This window comes from Kogia breviceps, chromosome 4 (assembly GCF_026419965.1).
Source record: "Kogia breviceps isolate mKogBre1 chromosome 4, mKogBre1 haplotype 1, whole genome shotgun sequence".
Lineage (NCBI taxonomy): Eukaryota > Metazoa > Chordata > Mammalia > Artiodactyla > Physeteridae > Kogia > Kogia breviceps.
In genome coordinates, this window is record NC_081313.1 from 165,753,802 (window position 1) to 165,772,665 (window position 18,864).

The 18,864-nt window shown below is 41.1% G+C and overlaps 1 protein-coding gene across 1 annotated transcript in view; it reads left to right on the forward strand.

The window, feature by feature from the left end:
- DOCK2 (dedicator of cytokinesis 2) overlaps positions 1–18,864 on the forward strand; it is a 420,075-nt gene that overhangs the window by 107,990 nt on the left and 293,221 nt on the right. The window contains exons 24-25 of the mRNA XM_059061186.2: positions 3,924–3,994; positions 5,784–5,890. Coding sequence (XP_058917169.1) covers positions 3,924–3,994; positions 5,784–5,890 — 178 coding nt within the window. The remainder of the gene's footprint in view (positions 1–3,923; positions 3,995–5,783; positions 5,891–18,864) is intronic.

Below are 18,864 nucleotides of genomic sequence, written 5' to 3' on the forward strand. Positions count from 1 at the left end.
TGTAGGGGTTATAAGCTGGCAGCCCGTGGGAGAAGTGCAGCCTGCAGGTGTGTTTGATTTGGCTAGCACAGTGTTAAAACAAGTGAACAAGAATGACTCATTCTTTAGACAGTGTGGGTTCCACATACCTCCTCACTTCCCATTGGCCTGTGCTCTTCTCATTTCACTCTTTCCGCTTCTTGCCCAGCCCTGCAGGCATCTGCTTTTGCCATATCTTGATGTTTCCTGATACAGGTGGCCTGACCAACTAGGCTGGAATGTACTGTATACTATAATTGCCTGGAAGAATGTCATAATGTATCTTAGCATATTAAAATTCTGAAAAGTTCTGCCAAAAAAAACCCCTCCCAAAACACCTTACTGGTTTATCTTTGCTTAAATCAAACTTTCCCCTAATTATCTGATTGCAAACCCTTACCCGCCCCTTCCCGCCACAGAATACCTAACATCATCCTATGGGAAAAGGGTGTCCCAATAGACCCTAGTTTTAGAAACATTCACTTTGGAATCTTGTTATCTCTTGCCATCTTGATTTGAAAAAAATAAAGAATAAAGCTCTGGACACAAAATCCAATAATGTAAAGAAAAGGTCTGACACATCTGACAACATACAAATTAAAATGCTACTGTGCAATGAAAGATAGATAAGTGAAGCTAAAAGACAAGCAACAGTCAAACTATAGGACAAGCAAGAGAAAATTCTTGCAAAATATGTTACTGCAAAGGGGTTAATTTTTTTTTAACATCTTTATCGGAGTGTAATTGCTTTACAATGGTGTGTTAGTTTCTGCTTTATAACAAGGTGAATAAGCTATACATATACATATATCCCCATATCTCCTCCCTCTTTCATCTCCCTCCCATCCTCCCTATCCCACCCTTCTATGTGGTCACAGAGCACCGAGCTGATCTCCCTGTGCTGTGCGGCTGCTTCCCACTAGCTATCTGTTTTACATTTGGTAGTGTATATATGTCCATGCCACTCTCTCACTTCGTCCCAGCTTACCCTTCCCCCTCCCCGTGTCCTCAAGTCCATTCTCTACATCTGCGTCTTTATCCCTGTCCTGCCCCTAGGTTCTTCAGAACCATTTTTTTTTTTTTTTGGTAGATTTTTTGATGATGGCCATTCTGACTGGTGTGAGGTGATACTTCATTGTAGTTTTGATTTGCATTTCTCTAATGATTAGTGATGTTGAGCATCCTTTCATGTGTTTGTTGGCAATCTGTATACCTTCTTTGGAGAAATGTCTATTTAGGTCTTCTGCCCATTTTTGGATTGGGTTGTTTGTTTTTTTGATATTGAGTGCATGAGCTGCTTGTAAATTTTGGAGATTAATCCTTTGTCAGTTTCTTCATTTGCAAATATTTTCTCCCATTCTGAGGGTTGTCTTTTCGTATTGTTTATGGTATCCTTTGCTGTGCCAAAGCTTTTAAGTTTCATTAGGTCCCATTTGTTTATTTTTGTTTTTATTTCCCTTTCTCTAGGAGGTGGGTCAAAAAGGATCTTGCTGTGATTTATGTCATAGAGTGTTCTGCCTATGTTTTCCTCTAAGAGTTTGATAGTGTCTGGCCTTACATTTAGGTCTTTAATCCATTTTGAGTTTATTTGTGTGGTGTTAGGGAGTGTTCTAATTTCGTTTTTTTACAGGTAGCTGTGCAAAGGGCTTAATATTAATGATATATAAAGAATTCCACACCAATAAGAAAAGAAATCACCCAAAAGAAAAATGGGGAAAGAATATAAACAAGCTATGTATAGTAAATACAGTTGTTCAATAAGTATAGAAAAGGTGCCCACCTGTACTAGATCCAAATATTAGCAGATTACAGTTGCAAATTATGTATCAGATTGACAAAATGAGACAGATTCGTATACTAGTGTTAACAAGGTTATAGGGAAGAGAGTAGAAGGAAATTGATTACTGCTTCTTTCTAAGTTAATATGACATCATCTCCTAAAATGTATATGTGTATACATTTGTATGTACATTTGCATATGTGTACATACATTTTACACACTAATTTCTCTTCAAGCAGCCCATCCATCCCACAGGGATTCTGACAGATACACAGATGTGTATTTTAATATTTTCTTACCACTTATTTTATAATAAAGAAAAACTAAAGATAGCATGGAGTATGTCAGTAAGGAGGACTTGGTGTACCCATGTGAGCATTGTTGTGCAGTGATTAGAAATGAAGAGTGCACTCTATGAAGTGATGTGCAAAAATACTGGTGGTAACATGGTTAACTGCAAAAAGCAAGTTACAGAACTGTATAATCACACACATACATGTGCACATGCATGCACACACACACAAACACATGCACAGGAAACAGTTGGGACTCACCACAATATTGACAGTGATCCCTTCTGAGGATTAGGGATTGGGGCTGAGATGGAGATGTGGGACGTCAGGGACAATTTTCACCCTAATACTTGTGTGAATTTTTTTGTATCAAACATATAATACTGACTTGTAAAAATCATAACTAACAAGAAAAAAAAGCGTGGGGGCATGGAGAAAAACAGTGCTATTTGAGGGTTACAAGGAGTGGCTCTGTAAGTAGCCTGCCTGATTTTGAATCCTGGCTCTGCCACTTGCTAACTTTGTGACCTAGTTAGTTATTGAATCTTGAAGCCCTAGTGGTTCCTGATCTATGAAAATAGTGTATCCCTTGTAGACTGAAATAAGGTTTAACAAAATAATCTAACAGCATGGTGTCTGTTCCACTGAACATTCTCAGAGGATAGTCATAATTGTTATTTATGTTAACTAAGAAGTGCAACTGTATATGGCTAGGATAAGATTTTCTTTAAAAAAAGAATTTTCTCGGGCTTCCCTGGTGGCGCAGTGGTTGAGAGTCCGCCTGCCGATGCAGGGGACATGGGTTCAAGCCCTGCTCTGGGAAGATCCCACATGCCACGGAGTGGCTGGGCCCGTGAGCCATGGCTGCTGAGCCTGCGCGTCCGGAGCCTGTGCTCCACAACAGGAGAGGCCACAACAGTGAGAGGCCCACGTACCACAAAAAGAAAAGAATTTTCTCTATTTTAATTTTGGTCTGTTTGTAAAAGGATGATACTTGTTGACTATAGAACACTTAGAAACTTAGAATATACAGAAAAATTAAAAGAAAATATAAAATGGATACATTACCAGATTTTTAAACATTATTTTCCAACTATGTGACTTATAACTCCTCCTGTGGAAATTATAGTCTACTCTGCTGTTTAGCAAATGGTGCTGTTTTGCAAGAGCCTGGGTCTTTTTCCCACCTCTGGATATATCAGTTATCTTGCACAGAGGACAGAAACAATCCACCACAATGCCCAGTTTTCCTAACCCAGCTAGTGGACCAAAGCATGCTGACAATTGTTCACAAATTGGCCAGGGAGAGAAAATAGAAATAACTCGGTCCATGTCATCCTTTCCACCAACGAAACTATTCAATCATACCATCTTCCAATAAAGATAGAAGTTACCATTTATTGAGCATGAAAATATGTCTGGCTCTCTGCTGGATGCCACATTTATATTATTTTGAATCTCTACAATCCTACAAAATAGACATTATTTCCTTTATCTTATAGATAAGGAAATTGAGACATCAGAGAGGTTAAGTGTTTTGTCCAAAGTCACCTGGCCACTAAGAAGTAGACCCCGGATTTGACTCTAAGTGTGTATAACCTCAAAGTTTTTGATTGCTCTACTCTACATTTCTGCTCCCTTGAAGACAGAAGAAACTTTTGAAAGAAGTACACCTGGTGTTTCAATCTACATGCAGAGTCTGAATCACTGTCGCAGTGCCCAGGATTCAGGATCATTTTCCCTTGATCTGTGTTATGTTGCAAAATATTCTTACCACCAGGCAGAGTTGTTGGCCGTGGGCACTGCTCATGTTTATTTCACTTTCTACCTAGGTGGCAGCTTTGAAATACATCCCATCTGTCCTCTATGATGTGGAAACCGTCTTTGATGCAAAGTTACTCAGGTGAGCTTATGGTGTGTAGTTTCCTGGGCTCTGTTGTCAAGCCAGGGATTCAGAGGGAGAGGAGAGCCCTTGTGGGGAATTCCAGACGGGCACTCAGCACGGGGACAGGGAGGACACATGGTCAGAGCTTCCTCCAGGGATATTGGTGTGGGATTTTTACAGTTTCATTGGGTTGTGTCAGACTTTGTGAAAACCAACTATAAAGTAAACATCCTTCTTTGACAATATCAGTGATGCAGAATACGAACATGTAGATTAAAAAACTGATGTTTGGTGTAAGTGTCTCCATTTTGCCTGGGCTTGAAGGTTATTTTGGGGTTCTGGTCTTTGCCCTGTAAGCCCTGTAGTTACAAATGGAGAACAACCTATGGACATTTAATGGGATAATGAGATGGGCTCCCCTTCGGTCTCTCCTTCTTCACCCAATTCCTCTCATGGGAGGAACACATTATCTTACTTTGCTTATGCTCTTAGAATAGGGGCATCTGAGCCAGGTACGCCCTTTTCCTCTTTTTTCCTAAATTCACTTAAGTTCCAAGATAACCTATAGAAGATTTAAAAAACTTTTTATATTGCAATACTTTTAGATTTGGAAAAGCGCTGCAGAGGTAGTGTATAGAGAGTTCCTGCATACTTTTCACTCAGCTCCCCTTAATGTTCACATTTTAGATAACTACAGCATAGCTATCAAAACTAAGAAATAAACATGGGCACAATTCTATTCAGTGCATTCCAAACTTTATTCAGCTCTCATCAGTTTATCCACTGTTCACAAGAAGATTTCTTCTGGCTTCTTCTCATTCTTCTGGTCTCAAGCTAAATGTTAACTTCTTGGAGAAGCTACCTCTGAACATTGTAAATCAATTATATTCCTCCCTCAACCCCTGCACCATTACTCTCTGACACAACTCCCTATTCATTTCCTTCATTGTGTCTATGGCCTTGAATTGATTTGCTTGCTTTTGTGTTGTACGTTGACCTCCATTAGAATGTAAGTTCCATGCCAATTGGGACCAAGTCTGTTCCTATTGTATCCCACTGCCCTGCACATTGCCTGTCACATATTAAGTAGATGCTTAATAAGGATTTGAAAGAATGAACAAACACAATGAGCTTATTTTGGAAAGCTGACAGGAGCTGTAATTTTGTTTCAGTGGTATTTTTATTTTTCACTCTATTTGGAAAGAGCTATCTCCTTTTTCATATCCCAAACTGGTTCTAACCCACAACTTTTCAGAGTTTTTTTTTTTAAATTAAGGACCTTTTTTGATCTTAAGATTTATCATAAAACATTACTAAGCATAAAACATGAGTGAATAAAATGGCATGGCAATGAAATTAGAATCTGGTTTTGAACCCTTGTCTCTTTGACCCTCCCTAGCTGTGTAACTTTGGGAAAATTAGTTAACCTTTTTAAACCTTACATTTCCCACTTGTAAAATTGAGATAAGCATTGGATCTACGTCATAGAATTGTGAGGCTTAAATGGCACAGTGGATGTCAAGTGCAAAACATGTGCCTGATACACACAGTAAGTGGTTGGGTTTCTTGATATTATTTTTAGATTTCCACATCTCTTTGAACGCTGTCGGTATTCGACACCAAGACCAACTATGCATACTTACTGAAGGCTTATCATGCACGGAAGTGGGGGGCGAAGGGGGCAAGAGGTACATTGTTTCTGCCCCCGCAGAGCTGGCAGGCTGGGGATGGACAGACTGTAAGTGCCAGGAGGTGGCAGACATTGGTTTAACGAGCTCTGCTTGCTCTGGTTTTTTCCTGCCCTTAGCCAACTCCTCTATGAGTTCTATACCTGCATCCCTCCCGAGAAACTCCAGAAGCAGAAAGTCCAGTCCATGAATGAGATAGTCCAGAGCAACCTCTTTAAAAAGCAAGGTGAGTCCAAAGCATCCTGGCCGGTTGGGGGTGCCAGAAACCCCACGTGCTCATCACATGCTGCGCAGTTAGGAAATGTTTCTTCTCTAACAACTCCCTTGGTCTGAATGAAGGGGAAAAGCAGAAAGTAGCTGACGACTTAGATATCAGAATCTAAATTAATTTAAGGAAAACATAGGCTGAACTGTTTGTTTTTTCCTGAGAAAGTTTACTGAGAGGCTAAATTTGGAGTCATTTTGCTGTGAGGTTTTTACTCTACGTGAGAAGTAGGTAAAGGTCTGATCCCTTCACAGAGGCACCAGTGGCCTCAGTCTCCTGTTGTGTTTGCTTCCAGGGGCACTCACTATATAAGCAAGCAAACACACACTTACGATATATTCTCCCCTGGTCTTTTGTTACTACTCTCATCGTAGCATGTTATACAACTGCTCTGGATGTTGCCTTTCTTCATGTAACAGTATTTCCTGGAGAGCAGGAAATGACAGTGGACTTGGGCAATGGTTGTGGTCAGAGCTTCTGCTCACCCAAACTGATCTCTGGTAACCACCAGTCCCCAGCCAGCATCCCACAGTCAAGAGCCTTGGGGTTCCCTGTTTTTGAGATCGGTGGGCTGGATGACCACACGTCCTCTAACTATGAGCAGGTAGGACTTAGATGTCAATATTCACCATTTCCTACATCACTCCTCTCTGTGAGAAGCAAACTGTGCAAGAAATAAGAAGTCTTAGAAAGCAGAGGATCAGTCATCACCCACCCGGGATTTATTCAGAGTGAAGCTTGAATATTTATGTATTAAAGATTCAGGAACCACTTCACTGTAAAGATTTTCCCGCCTAATGTCTGGTTAACATGGTGCATCCAGAATTGCTGTCTGAATCCCATCCCGTGGAATTAAGGTTAGGAGAAGGGCGTGGGAAGAAAAGTGTTCTTGTGATTTTATATTCATGCCTGGAGTTTCCTGACCATTTAGACAGATGTGTGACAGCAGATTAATGCAGTACATGCATGGTTTGTTTGTGCAAGGTGGTTTGTGTTAAGGTGATTGGAAACTAATCCTGGTAAGTCTTGCTGTATGCCTTGTATTACTGGGTTTTTTTAAGTGAGCCTTCCTCGGTTTTTCACCTTCTGATCTCCATGTCGGAATAAATTACCCTCACTCTGAAAGCTTTGAAATATGCCTGCCCCTTCATGCCCTGACAGTCCCTTTCTGGATTTCAGTTGGTGTCACTGTAGAAGTGAAGTGAGTCCCATCCTAGGGGCGTGGCAAAGACGACTCTTGCTGCATGTGCTGCTGCACCGGCAGCAGAGAGCAAGGGCTGCTTGGCTCCCTTTCATTGTTCAGAGTGGCCGTTGTTGTCAGGGGCCTGGCTCAGCATCGAGGCCAAATGGAGTGTTAGTGCGGTCCTGGATTGGGCATGTGGTGTCAGTTCCAGCCTGGTAGAAGTAGGAGTGATTCCTTTACTGAAGTCACATCTCCTGGGCTGACGGTGGCCCCTGAGGGTTAGTACAATCACAGGGCAGGCTGGACAGCTGCTGCTCACCAGTACTGCTGCGCCTTTGAGTTTCAGATTCAGTAAAAACCCTCTGATTAATATTAATTGACAGAAGGCCAGCCCCAGTGTTGTACACAGTTACAAAAAAAGTGCAAAATTCTTACCTTTACATACGTACAGAGACTAGAAGTAGGTGAGCAGAGAGCCCTTTGGGGACCCATTTTAAAGAGGCTGCAATGTATAATTAGTCTATCCATCCTTGGTTCATGTGTGAAAGCAATATGCTCTTATGCACAGCTTAAAGGTAACTCTTCTCCCACTATTTATTTGCTAAGTGAACCCTCTTACAAAAGTAACCCAAAGGAGGAAAAGAATCTGAAAAAGAATACATATATATATATATATATATATATACACACACACATATATATCTGTATATATATATGTGTATATATATATATATATATACAGATATGTAAAACGGCATCACTTTGCTGTACATCTGAAACAAATACAACATTGTAAATCAACTATACTTCAATTTAAAAAACAAATTTTAAAAAAATCCCAAGGGAAACTTCAGCTCAGCCTTCTCCTTAAATCCTCAAGTTCCAAGTGAATACAATCTGACTTCATACGCACGAACTTACTGGGTGTCTGGGGCTCTTGGGTGAGTGTCTCCTTTATACCCTGACATAAGGTGAGTGATTGCTTGGCCAAGTCTCAGTTATAATGAAATCCCTTCTGTTGTTCTCCCTGTGAAGTGTCCTGTGCCTCAGGACGCAGTTTGCTTTAAGTCTGCACTTATCTAACTGCCAGATGTACAAATTGCCTGGAGTATTGTCGGTGACATTAGCTTGTACTCACAGCCTTCAACACTTGTATTGACATCAAGCGGAGGAACCATAAGGCTTTGAAGCACTTTCTGAAATGTTGGCAGACTATCCTATTGGCCTCTCTTCAGGAGGGTCCTATGCAGAAGGGGGAGAAAGTTTACTGGTTAAGGGCACTGGTTCTTGGGTTGGATTCCTAGTTTAGCCCCTTTTCAGCTGGGTTACCATGGGCAATTTACATAACCTCTCTGATCCTCAATAAGCTCATCTTTAAACTGGGAAAAATGATAGCAATGTCTGTCTTAGAAGGTTGTTGTGTGGGCTGATGAGACCAACAGTGCATTTAAAGTGCTTATCAGAGCAATATAACATCCCATACTAAGTGATCACTGTGATTACTGGTGTTGTGGTTATTATTTCTGCTGCTCCTTTCATTTTCCCAACTTCTATCCTAAGCTTCAGGTTCTTTGCACTAAGGGCATCCCTTCATAGCTGATAGTTGCACGTAACCCTAAGCTAAGCTTCCTTGTTTCCCTGAAAGCTGTGTGTTTTTCTCCAGGGTCGGAGAAGCACAGGACTTAAGGAACAAAAAGGCCTTGGTCTGTATCCATGTCCCGTTCCTGCTTTGAATGGTTTTTCCAATTTTTATTTCATTTCCCTAGAGTGTTTTTGCATAGGGCCTGTGCGATGTGAGCCCAGAATATGCCAGGGTGAGATGTTTGTGGTTTGTCCCCTCATTTGTTTACCTTGCTGCAGGCCTCAATATAGTTACATAGTTTGGGACACTTGACAGACGTCCTCTAGGATGGTTTGCTCCTTGGGGCTCTTTTAAAACACACACACACACACACACACACACACACACACACACACACACACACACACACACACTTTTTAATTCTTTCTTCTTTCATGGAGGCAATTAGCCTCCATTCGCCTCAACTTTTACTTGACCTGTGATCCTGAGTAAAGTACTTAATCTTTGTAAGTCTCAATTTCCTTGGCTGTAAAGTGGGAATAACCACAGAACAAGTCTCACTGGGTTTTTGTGCAGGCTCAGTGGCATAATGTGACTTGTTAGCCTGGGGTACGAGGGAGTCAGGGGTCACCAGCTGCCGAGGTCCCGCAGGGAGTGGCTTTCCCTGAGTGAATGACTTCAGGGTTCAGGGGAGGAGAACTGGGAAATCTATGGAGACGCATTTCCTGTTTTCTCCAGCCCAAGCTCAGACTTGCCTGGTGGTGCTGATGGGAGAAAGGGTGAATAGGTATGCCCTTAGAAAGCTCTTGAGGGGAGTCTGCGAGAAAACCAAACCTTCTGTTCCTTTGGAACAGATTTGTCCCTACTTAGAACCTAATCTCTAAGTAATGTGTCTTTTTAGTCTGATGCTAATCACATGTGCCATCTGGTTCAGTGTAAACTGCTTTAGGATCCACACTGCTCACTTTTCTCAACTTCCAAAACAAATGGGGGGGTGGGGGGAAGACAGAGAGAGAGAGACAGAGAGAGAGGGACCAACAGGGAGACAGAGGAAGAGAGAGAGACAAAGACAGAGAGACAGAGATCTGACAGAGATTTGGAGACTCTTTTCAATGTCTATTTTCAGCTAGTGGGATTTTCTTTGGAAACTTTGTTGAGAAGCCGTGCTCTGAACACAAAGCATCCAGTTTTCCTTTTATCAAGATATAGTTTCCTTCTTTCCCCCTCTTCTTACACAGTATCTGGAGCTGCTAGGACCTCAGTTCACAATGGGCTAGGCCTCTGTGGTGGGAGGGGGCACAGACATCACTGTCCAGTGCCCTAGGGGGGGATTGTCTTTTCTAATCATCACATCATTGCAACACTGGTCTGGAATAGAGAAAAGTCCTCTCATTCTAGCAGTTATTACTTTGCTTGGTGAACTTATGTAACATCTCTGAGCCTCCAGGGTTCCACATCTGAAAAATTGTGAGTAGGAATGTTGCCATTAGAGTATGGACTTTTGGTTTAGGAAATCCCTGTTTCTGATCCTGACCTGATCACTTACTAGCTCTGTGTTCCTTTGAACAAGTAACCTCTTTGAGGCTTGGTTTCTTTAGCTACAAAAATGAGATCATGCATGTAAAACTACTACTAGAGTGCCTGACACAGTTGCTGCTTATTTAAAGACATTTATCCACTGTATACCAGTAATAACCATAGGAATAATAATGACATCAACTGCATCTTAAAGGAAGAGACATTTATTAAATGCCAGCCATATATTATTTGCTATATAGGACATAAACATATAGTAAATTCTTACAACCCAATTACATAGGTATAATTATTCTCATCTTATAGATGGGAAAACCAAGGCCTAGAGAGTCAAGTAACTTTCACCCCAATGAGACCAAGGGTTATATTACAATGTATTAGCGCATTAGTGTATTTGGCTATGTGATTCTGGGGTAACAAATCAATCTCCAAATATCAGTGGTTTAACTATGTAAACGTTTATTTCTCTCTTGTGCAAAGTCTGATAAAGGTCAGGAAGGTCGGATGCCTTTTGTCCCTTGTGAAGCTATGCCAGCTTATACCCATGGCCTCTTTGCAGCAGGGAAGAGAGCGAGGAAGGAAGTACAACCACTTTCAACTACATCAGCCTGAAAGTGACACCCAGAGATTCCACCTGCAGTCCACTGGCCAGACCCCATCACATGTTCCCAACCTAGTTGCAAGGGAATCTGGGAAGTGAAGGGAAATGCATAGAATATTTGATGACCATCTCTGCCACCCATAGGTAGCAGTGGTGGAGGTGGATGTGGAACACAAGTCCTTTGAATAACAAAAACAAAACTCCTCTTCTTTCCACTACACCATGCTTTGTTCTTTTTTTTTTTTTTTTTTTTTTTTTTGGTACGCGGGCCTCTCACTGTCGTGGCCTCTCCCATTGCGGAGCACAGGCTCCGGACGCACAGGCTCAGCGGCCATGGCTCACGGGCCCAGCCGCTCCGCGGCATGTGGGATCTTCCCGGACCGGGGCACGAACCCGTATCCCCTGCATCGGCAGGCGGACTCCCAACCACTGCGCCACCAGGGAAGCCCACCATGCTTTGTTCTTATAATGAATAAAAAGGAGAAGATATGCTTATTTTCTTGTTGAAAATGCTTCCTTCTCCCTGTTAGAAAAAAAGTGCCACATCATTCCTCCTGAGAGATTTTTTTCTTCCTTCCTCACTCTCTGCCCCTGTTCCAAATACTGGGCAACTCTCTGACAGCTGTGTACGGGGACCTTTGTTGGGCAGGAGATGGGACTCTAGATGTCAGTGGTTGCTATGTCACTGCAGGTTTTTAAAGCACAGCTTTCCTGCAGTGAGAAGTGGTATAGCAGGCTGCCTGGGACTTGGGATGTCCACATCCGGCTGAGTACTAAGACTGCTATGAAAGACAAGGCAGTAAAGGAACAAGTCCTCTTCCTCCAAGGACATGCTCTAGGCTCCTGGCTGGCTCCTCATCTCTCCTGGCACCATACATGACCTTCCACAATTCTTTTCTTCATGAATGCTGCCTGGAATACCTTCTACTGCACCCCCCCCCCGCCCCATTCCTTACTCCCACCCCTAGACACACTAACTAGTAACTCCCACTCATCCCTTTAAGACCTTGACCCGAGGTCAAGTGTGCAGTGCGTCTTCCTGATGTCTCAGGCATCTCAGCCTAGTCCCATTCCACATTTACTCAGTCCCTGCCACAGGACAGGCCCTGGGGTGGTAGTGGGGATACAGCCGGTGCCATTTTGCAAATTTCTGCACCACAGTCAATGTGCAAAGACGATGAAGCTTCTTGGCTTTGTTTGTTCTAAATCTAATCTAATCTTTTTGAGTCTCCACCTCACTTTGTACTGTGGCAACTTAAAATTTTCAGTCAATGACATCTTGTGGCTTCAGATTTAACAGGTCTTTCTGGTTCAAAATAGTTCTGCTTCCACTTACTAGAGCATGGACTTGAGGATATGGGGAGGGGGAAGGGTAGGCTGTGACGAAGTGAGAGAGTGGCAGGGACATATATACACTATCAAATGTAAATTAGATCGCTAGTGGGAAGCTGTGGCATAGCACAGGGAGATCACCTCTGTGCTTTGTGACCACCTAGAGGGGTGGGATAGGGAGGGTGGGAGAGAGGGTGATGCAAGAGGGAAGAGATATGGGAACATATGTATATGTATAACTGATTCACTTTGTTGTAAAGGAAAAACTAACACACTATTGTAAAACACTTATACTCCAATAAAGATGTTTTAAAAAAAAAAAAAACAAAAAAACCAAAAAAAACAAAATAGTTCTGCTTCCCTCTCCAAAATAGTGTCTGGGACCAGGTCCCAGGGCCCCAATTAGGAAAGGGAAGAGAGACTCTGCTTTTGCCTTTTCCCACAACCTATCTAAAATATCTCTCTTTGGGACTTTAGCCCAAGGCGGGGGGGACGTTGGGACACACATGTCTTGTGGCTTCAGGGGCCGCTACCTTTTTGCTCTATAATATCTTCTTTTCTGAGGAAGCCTTCCTCATCTCTCTTCCCTGGGGCTATAAAAATGGAATGGCTGCCAGGGTTCTTGACCAATGGGGGGAAGTGTGACGGTAGAAGAGTAGCACATTCAAAATATTATCTTGGATTCTCAAAGGGGATAAAACAAGACGTAGAATCTCTGAGAGGAAGATTTCTCAGACCTTAGGTGCATCTGGGAAGTTTGCTAAAATTGCAGAATCCTGGACCCTACCCCAAAGATTCTGACACTGCAGATCTGGGGAGGGGCCAGGGATGTGCATGGTATCAGCCCTCCAAGGGGATTCTGATGCAGGTGGCCCCCTGACTGACCCTCTCTAGTTGGCAGGCGGAGCTCCTAGAGGCTGAGAGGGGGAAGGAGAGCAGTGCAGCAAAGAGGAGCAGATCCCACAGCACGCAGCAGAGACCTCACCCTGATACTTGGCATTTCTCTCTCTCATTGTCTGTTGATGCGACTATCTATGCTGATGGAGAGAACTCCTTATGGATGAGGGACATATATTATTTCTTTATGTGCCTAGTCTGCCTAGGGTCTCACTGATATCCACACTCAGAAACTAGTCTGTGCACCTGGGCAGTAAAGTATACCATTATTCAGTGGCCAGTGTCCCTTATTAAAAAGGAAAAGGGAAGATGGGACCTCAGTTGTGGAGAACAGGGCTTGTCATAGTACTCGATTCATAATGTAGCTCATCACTGGTCCACACAAGGGCTTGCTTTTATTTATTAACATACTTAGTTAGTTATTTTTAATAATAAATTAAACATCCTTGCACTCACCACCCAAACCAAAAACTAGAAACTGAACAATCAACTACATGTAACTATGTGTGTCTTTCCCCACCTAAGGTAACCCATTCTTGAATCTTTTATTAATCATTCCACTGCTTTAATGCAGTGTTACTGCATCTATACATATTTCTAGTGTTTTGGTTATTTTAGCTTTATAAAGAAGGGTATTGAACTGTGAGTAATTTGAAGGGACTTACTTTTTTCACTTAATATTATATTAAAATTCATTCATATTACAAACTGTTGGAGTTCTTTTTTTTTGATGAGTGTAGAAAATTCTATTGTGTGCATAAGCCATAGTTGATTCACTCATGCTTTCAATTTTAGGCACTTGGGTTGTTTAGGATTTTTTTTTTTAATTGTAAGCATTGTTGCTAAGAATATTCTTGTACATGTCTCTTTTTGTACATGTTCAAGAGTCTCTGTGGGGCATATAACTACCAGTAGATTCGCTTGGTCATGGGAGATATGAATATTTAACTTTAGAAGATACTGCTGAACTGGTTTCCAAAGGTGGTTGCACTAATTTGCTCTCCCAGCAATAATGGATGAGAGATTATGTGGATCTACATTCTCTTCAACCCTTGATATTGTCCCAATTTAAAAATTTGCCAATAAAAATGGGTGTAACATATGTCATCACTGTCTTGATTTGCAGTTTCTTGATCACCAGTGACACTGAAAATCTTTCCTTGTGTTTCTTTATCACTGTGTTTTATGTCTGTGATATGTCTGTCCATGACTTTTGTCCATTTTTCTTTTGGGTTGGTTGTATTTCTCTTTTTAACTTGCAGGATATTATATATATTCTTCATACTCATGTTTTGCTGATCTTATGTATTACGAGAATCTTCTTCCCACTTATAGCTTGTCTTTTCATTTTACTTAAGATGTATTTTTTTTCATTTCTTACTCTTTGTACAGATTTATCCATCTTTTTAACAGTCACATCTTTTCGTGTCATCGTTAAGAAATCTTTCTCAATACCAAAGTCTGAAAGATTTTCATTTATATTTTTACTAAGAATCTCATAGTTTTGTTTTTGATACACAAGTCTTTAATCAACCTATAGAGCTTATGTTTTATGTACGGTGTGAGGTAGGAGTCTGATTTTGACTTTTTTGCCATTTAGCCACATAACATTCCCAGTGTCAAGTGTTGGGCAGTCTTTCCTTTCTCCAAGTCAGTGTCATTTTCCATTTCCAGGACATTGCTCTTCCCTGGGGACTTGAGGGCAGGGTTGCTGGAGCCTGGATTCAATCCCTGGTCCACAGTGTGCAGTTTCTCTGTGTTACTTGTGGGTGGAAGGGTCAGAAGGGTCAGGAGAAAGGGATAGCCTTTCCTTCCCAAGCAAGGCCCCATATTAGGCTCTTGTGTTATGTTAGCATCCTGGGAACTATATGCCAAGAAGTAACACTTCTCCGGGTTTTGGACCTTCTCAGTTATGAAAAAAATGAGATGGTTTCTTGGAATGATCATTTTTCTTATAGCAAGAAATTTCTTGGGCCCATGGGGCAAGCTTCTTGTAGTTTCTGTATGTATCTGATAGAAAGAGCACTGAACTGAGAGTAAGGAGACCTGAATAATAGCAACAATAATGTCAGCAGTAGCAACTGTAGGTGAGGTTTACTGAGTGCTTATTATACACCAGGCACTGCAACAAACACAGATGTACATTATCTCATTTACTGCACAGTTGTGTGATCTTCGGCAAGTCACTTAAGCTCTGTAGAACAACTATAAAATCATGAGACTGAGCAAGATTTTCCAGAGCTCTACCAACATGAAAATCTTTGATTTATAAAATCATTCCCTGGGCTTCCCTGGTGGTGCAGTGGTTGAGAATCTGCCTGCTAACGCAGGGGACACGGGTTGGAGCCCTGGTCTGGGAAGATCCCACATGCCGCACAGCAACTAGGCCCGTGAGCCACAACTACTGAGCCTGCGCGTCTGGAGCCTGTGCTCCGCAACAAGAGAGGCCGCGATAGTGAGAGTCCCACGCACCGCGATGAAGAGTGGCCCCTGCTTGCCGCAGCTAGAGAACGCCCTCGCACAGAAACGAAGACCCAACACAGCCAAAAGTAAATAAATAAATAAATTAAATAAAATAAAGTAACTGTACCATTAAAAAAAAAAGGAATCTTTAAAAAAAAATAAAAATCATTCCCTGAGTGACAATGGCAATACTGCTGAATCTTTCTAACACCATTTAGTGCCTAAAAACACCATCTCCCATGTATTTCCCCCAACACTTCTAAACGTCCTGCCTGAACTGGGAGTGAGGAATGAGGATATTTTATAGAAGGTTAAACGGATGCAGCCCTCAAGATCACACAGCAAGGCTCAGAACCCTGGAAAAGGTAAAAGGATTTACTTACTGGAGCCAATATATTTTCTTCCAGGAAGAGCTGTTGGGTTTTGAGAATCTAAGATTTTTCTCCTCAGCATTTGGAGGCATCGAAGATCTTTCTTCAAATAGGGGCTTGCCCCTCCCACCTACGGTGTTACAAAGCTACCTCCAGTTCCAAAACATCCCTTCTAGACTTGCAGATCTGAGAAGGGGCTGTTCCTTACATCTCTTTCTTTTTCGATGTGACTGATCGCAGAATTCAGTCTCAGAAAGAAACCTTCAGATCCAGAATCAGAGAAGACAGTGATTTAATAAGCTGTAGAACAAATCCAAGAGAGATTTATTAAACTGTCCTTTTTTTTTTTTGGCTGAAGTTAAAAAAAAAAAAAGTTGGCATACAATCAAAGAAAAGAATCCCTCTTGAACCTTCTCAGATACTTAGAATAGCAGCTTTTAATGACATTACAGAATACAGTTTAATTGGGGGCAGAGTGTGGGGCAGAGAATCCCAGATTACTTCTTTAATGGTAAACCAAATCAACTCTTGTGCAATTAAAAAAAATGTACCTCATTAAAACTAGAGAAGAGCAAAATCAGGCTGTTCTTACACCTTTCAATCCATGTTCCATGGGATTTTTTCCAATTTTGGAATGACAGTGGAAACACACAAAAGGATAGAGTTTATATAAATCTTTAAAAGGTTCTATGTTTACTCCAAATTTTTTGTTTGTTTTCATTGTGAAGTTACAGTTATAGATGGTTTGAATTATACTGAGGCAGGTTTTAAAATGTTCAGAGACTTTTATGTTGACCTGTTTAAGTTTGATTTTGCTGATTTTTTTCTCCACATCTTCCTAGAATAGGAGAAAGTTTCCTTAAGACCATGATACAGTTGAATTGAAGACCAGCTGAAGATTTAATTCAATAATATTTATTGAAAAACTAAAAATGTAGCAACACTGTGTTATGGGAAATGGGAAAGAAATACAGTAATAAATAATTTCATGGTCACCATTTATTTAACTATTATTTTGTGGCAGACACTATGCTAAGCCTTTTCACACATTATCTCATTTCATTATCATGACATCCCTGCAAAGTGTAGATATTAATATTCCCATTTTACAGGTGAGGAAACTGAAGGTTAGAGGGGTTGGGAACCTTGCCAAGAGTCATAGATCAAGTAGCATGGCAGGGCCAGGATTCCAAATGGGGTCTATCTGATTTCAACATCCACTCTCTAAACTGCTGTGCAATATGGCATCTGGAACAGAAAGTTTTCAGCGCCCCCCAGGGAACTTACAGTTGGGAGAGAAAAGACTTACCCCAAAGATCTTCAAACTTGAGCCCACATAGGCCATGAAGGTAATAGAAATGAAGGTATGGAGTGATAGTTATTATGCCATTTTATATAGTAACCTAAGCAAATATATTAAATATATATTATATATAGTATATAATATATATAATAACCTAAGCAAATATATTATGCATATATACACACACACAAACACACTTAATGTCATCTTCAGTTATATTTTTTACAACAGATTTTCCATTTGCCTAGTAAACATGTGAGAACTTTCTTCACTTCACAAAGAAATGTGATTCCTTTCATTTTTTCCCTAAAACACAGTGCCATTTGGTCAGTCATTCATTTCACCACCTTTGACAGAGATAAGTATACAGAAGAATATTTCTCTACTACTAAGGAAACAAGAGTGAAAATGATCAAACCACACTCAGCTCAGAGTGGGGAGCAATATGGAGCAGTGAGGACTGGGGCAAAGTCCATGTCATTGGGTATATAGGACAGCTGTGAATCAATGCTAAGTGATTGTTACTATCTATGTCAATATGTGGGCTCAATACTACCTGATCTCTCTTTTTTTTTTTTTGAGAGAGAGAGACGTCCCACAATTTATTTTTATGGGAAACCTGCTGATTTAGTTTTTAAATGATATTTTCAGGCTGAATAAAATCTGCATATGGACCCAGCACAGCAGCCGCTGGTGTAAATTTATAATTTACAGGGTTTTAAATAATTTATAGGGTTTTAATAAATGTATTATAAATTTGTAGAGTTATTTACAAAGAATCCCATAAGAATGACTACTATTGGAATTCAGTGAGCATAGTGCTTTTGGAATGTTGAGGACAAGAAGAGGTAGGATGTCAGCTGAACTTTGAGGGGTAGTGAGTATGATGTAGGCCCTCCAGAGAACAGTTCTTGGGGAGAACTTGTCGTGTCAGGGCTGGGGCACTGTCTCACTGAAGACCTTTCAGTCCTTAAGAGAACTCAGGGTTCATCCTTGCCTGACACACTCCCTTGCTAATGAGGGCCTCAGACCACACCATAACCTCTATCAGGCGTTCTCCTGGGAATGCTGGACCATTGTTGGAAAAAATGACGTTTATTGTTCATAGAAATTAGTATTATAAAAATATTGTGTTTTTATAGAATATTTGGAAGTAAATAAAAGCACCTGTGATCTCATGATTTAGAGGTAAACATTGTTATTCTTCCTCTCTTTTGTATCATATATTATATATAACTGGGGTAATGTTTTGCCAGGTTTGTAGTCTGCTTCTTTCACTGAGAATCATTAGGAACATTTTCCCATGCCATTTCTAAGGACTTCATAGGAGTCCATTGTATACATGGGCTTTAACTGATTTCACTGTTTTCCTATTTAGGGACATATGGATTCATTTAATTTTATGCAAGAAAAACTTACTGGAATTCATTGTCTTAATAGACAAATGGTTGTCCTCTGTGCTCCTGTTTCTTCAGTGTTGGGCATGAATCTCATCCAGCTTTTCTAGTGCTTGTCGAGGATTCTTATTCTCCCTTCTTCCTCCTCTTTACACGTGTGTGTGGGCGCGCGCGCACACACACACACACACACACACACACACACACACACACTCGCCCACAGGCTTTTTCTTTCTCCTTGTTCGATAGGCTCAACGCAAAGCAGACCAT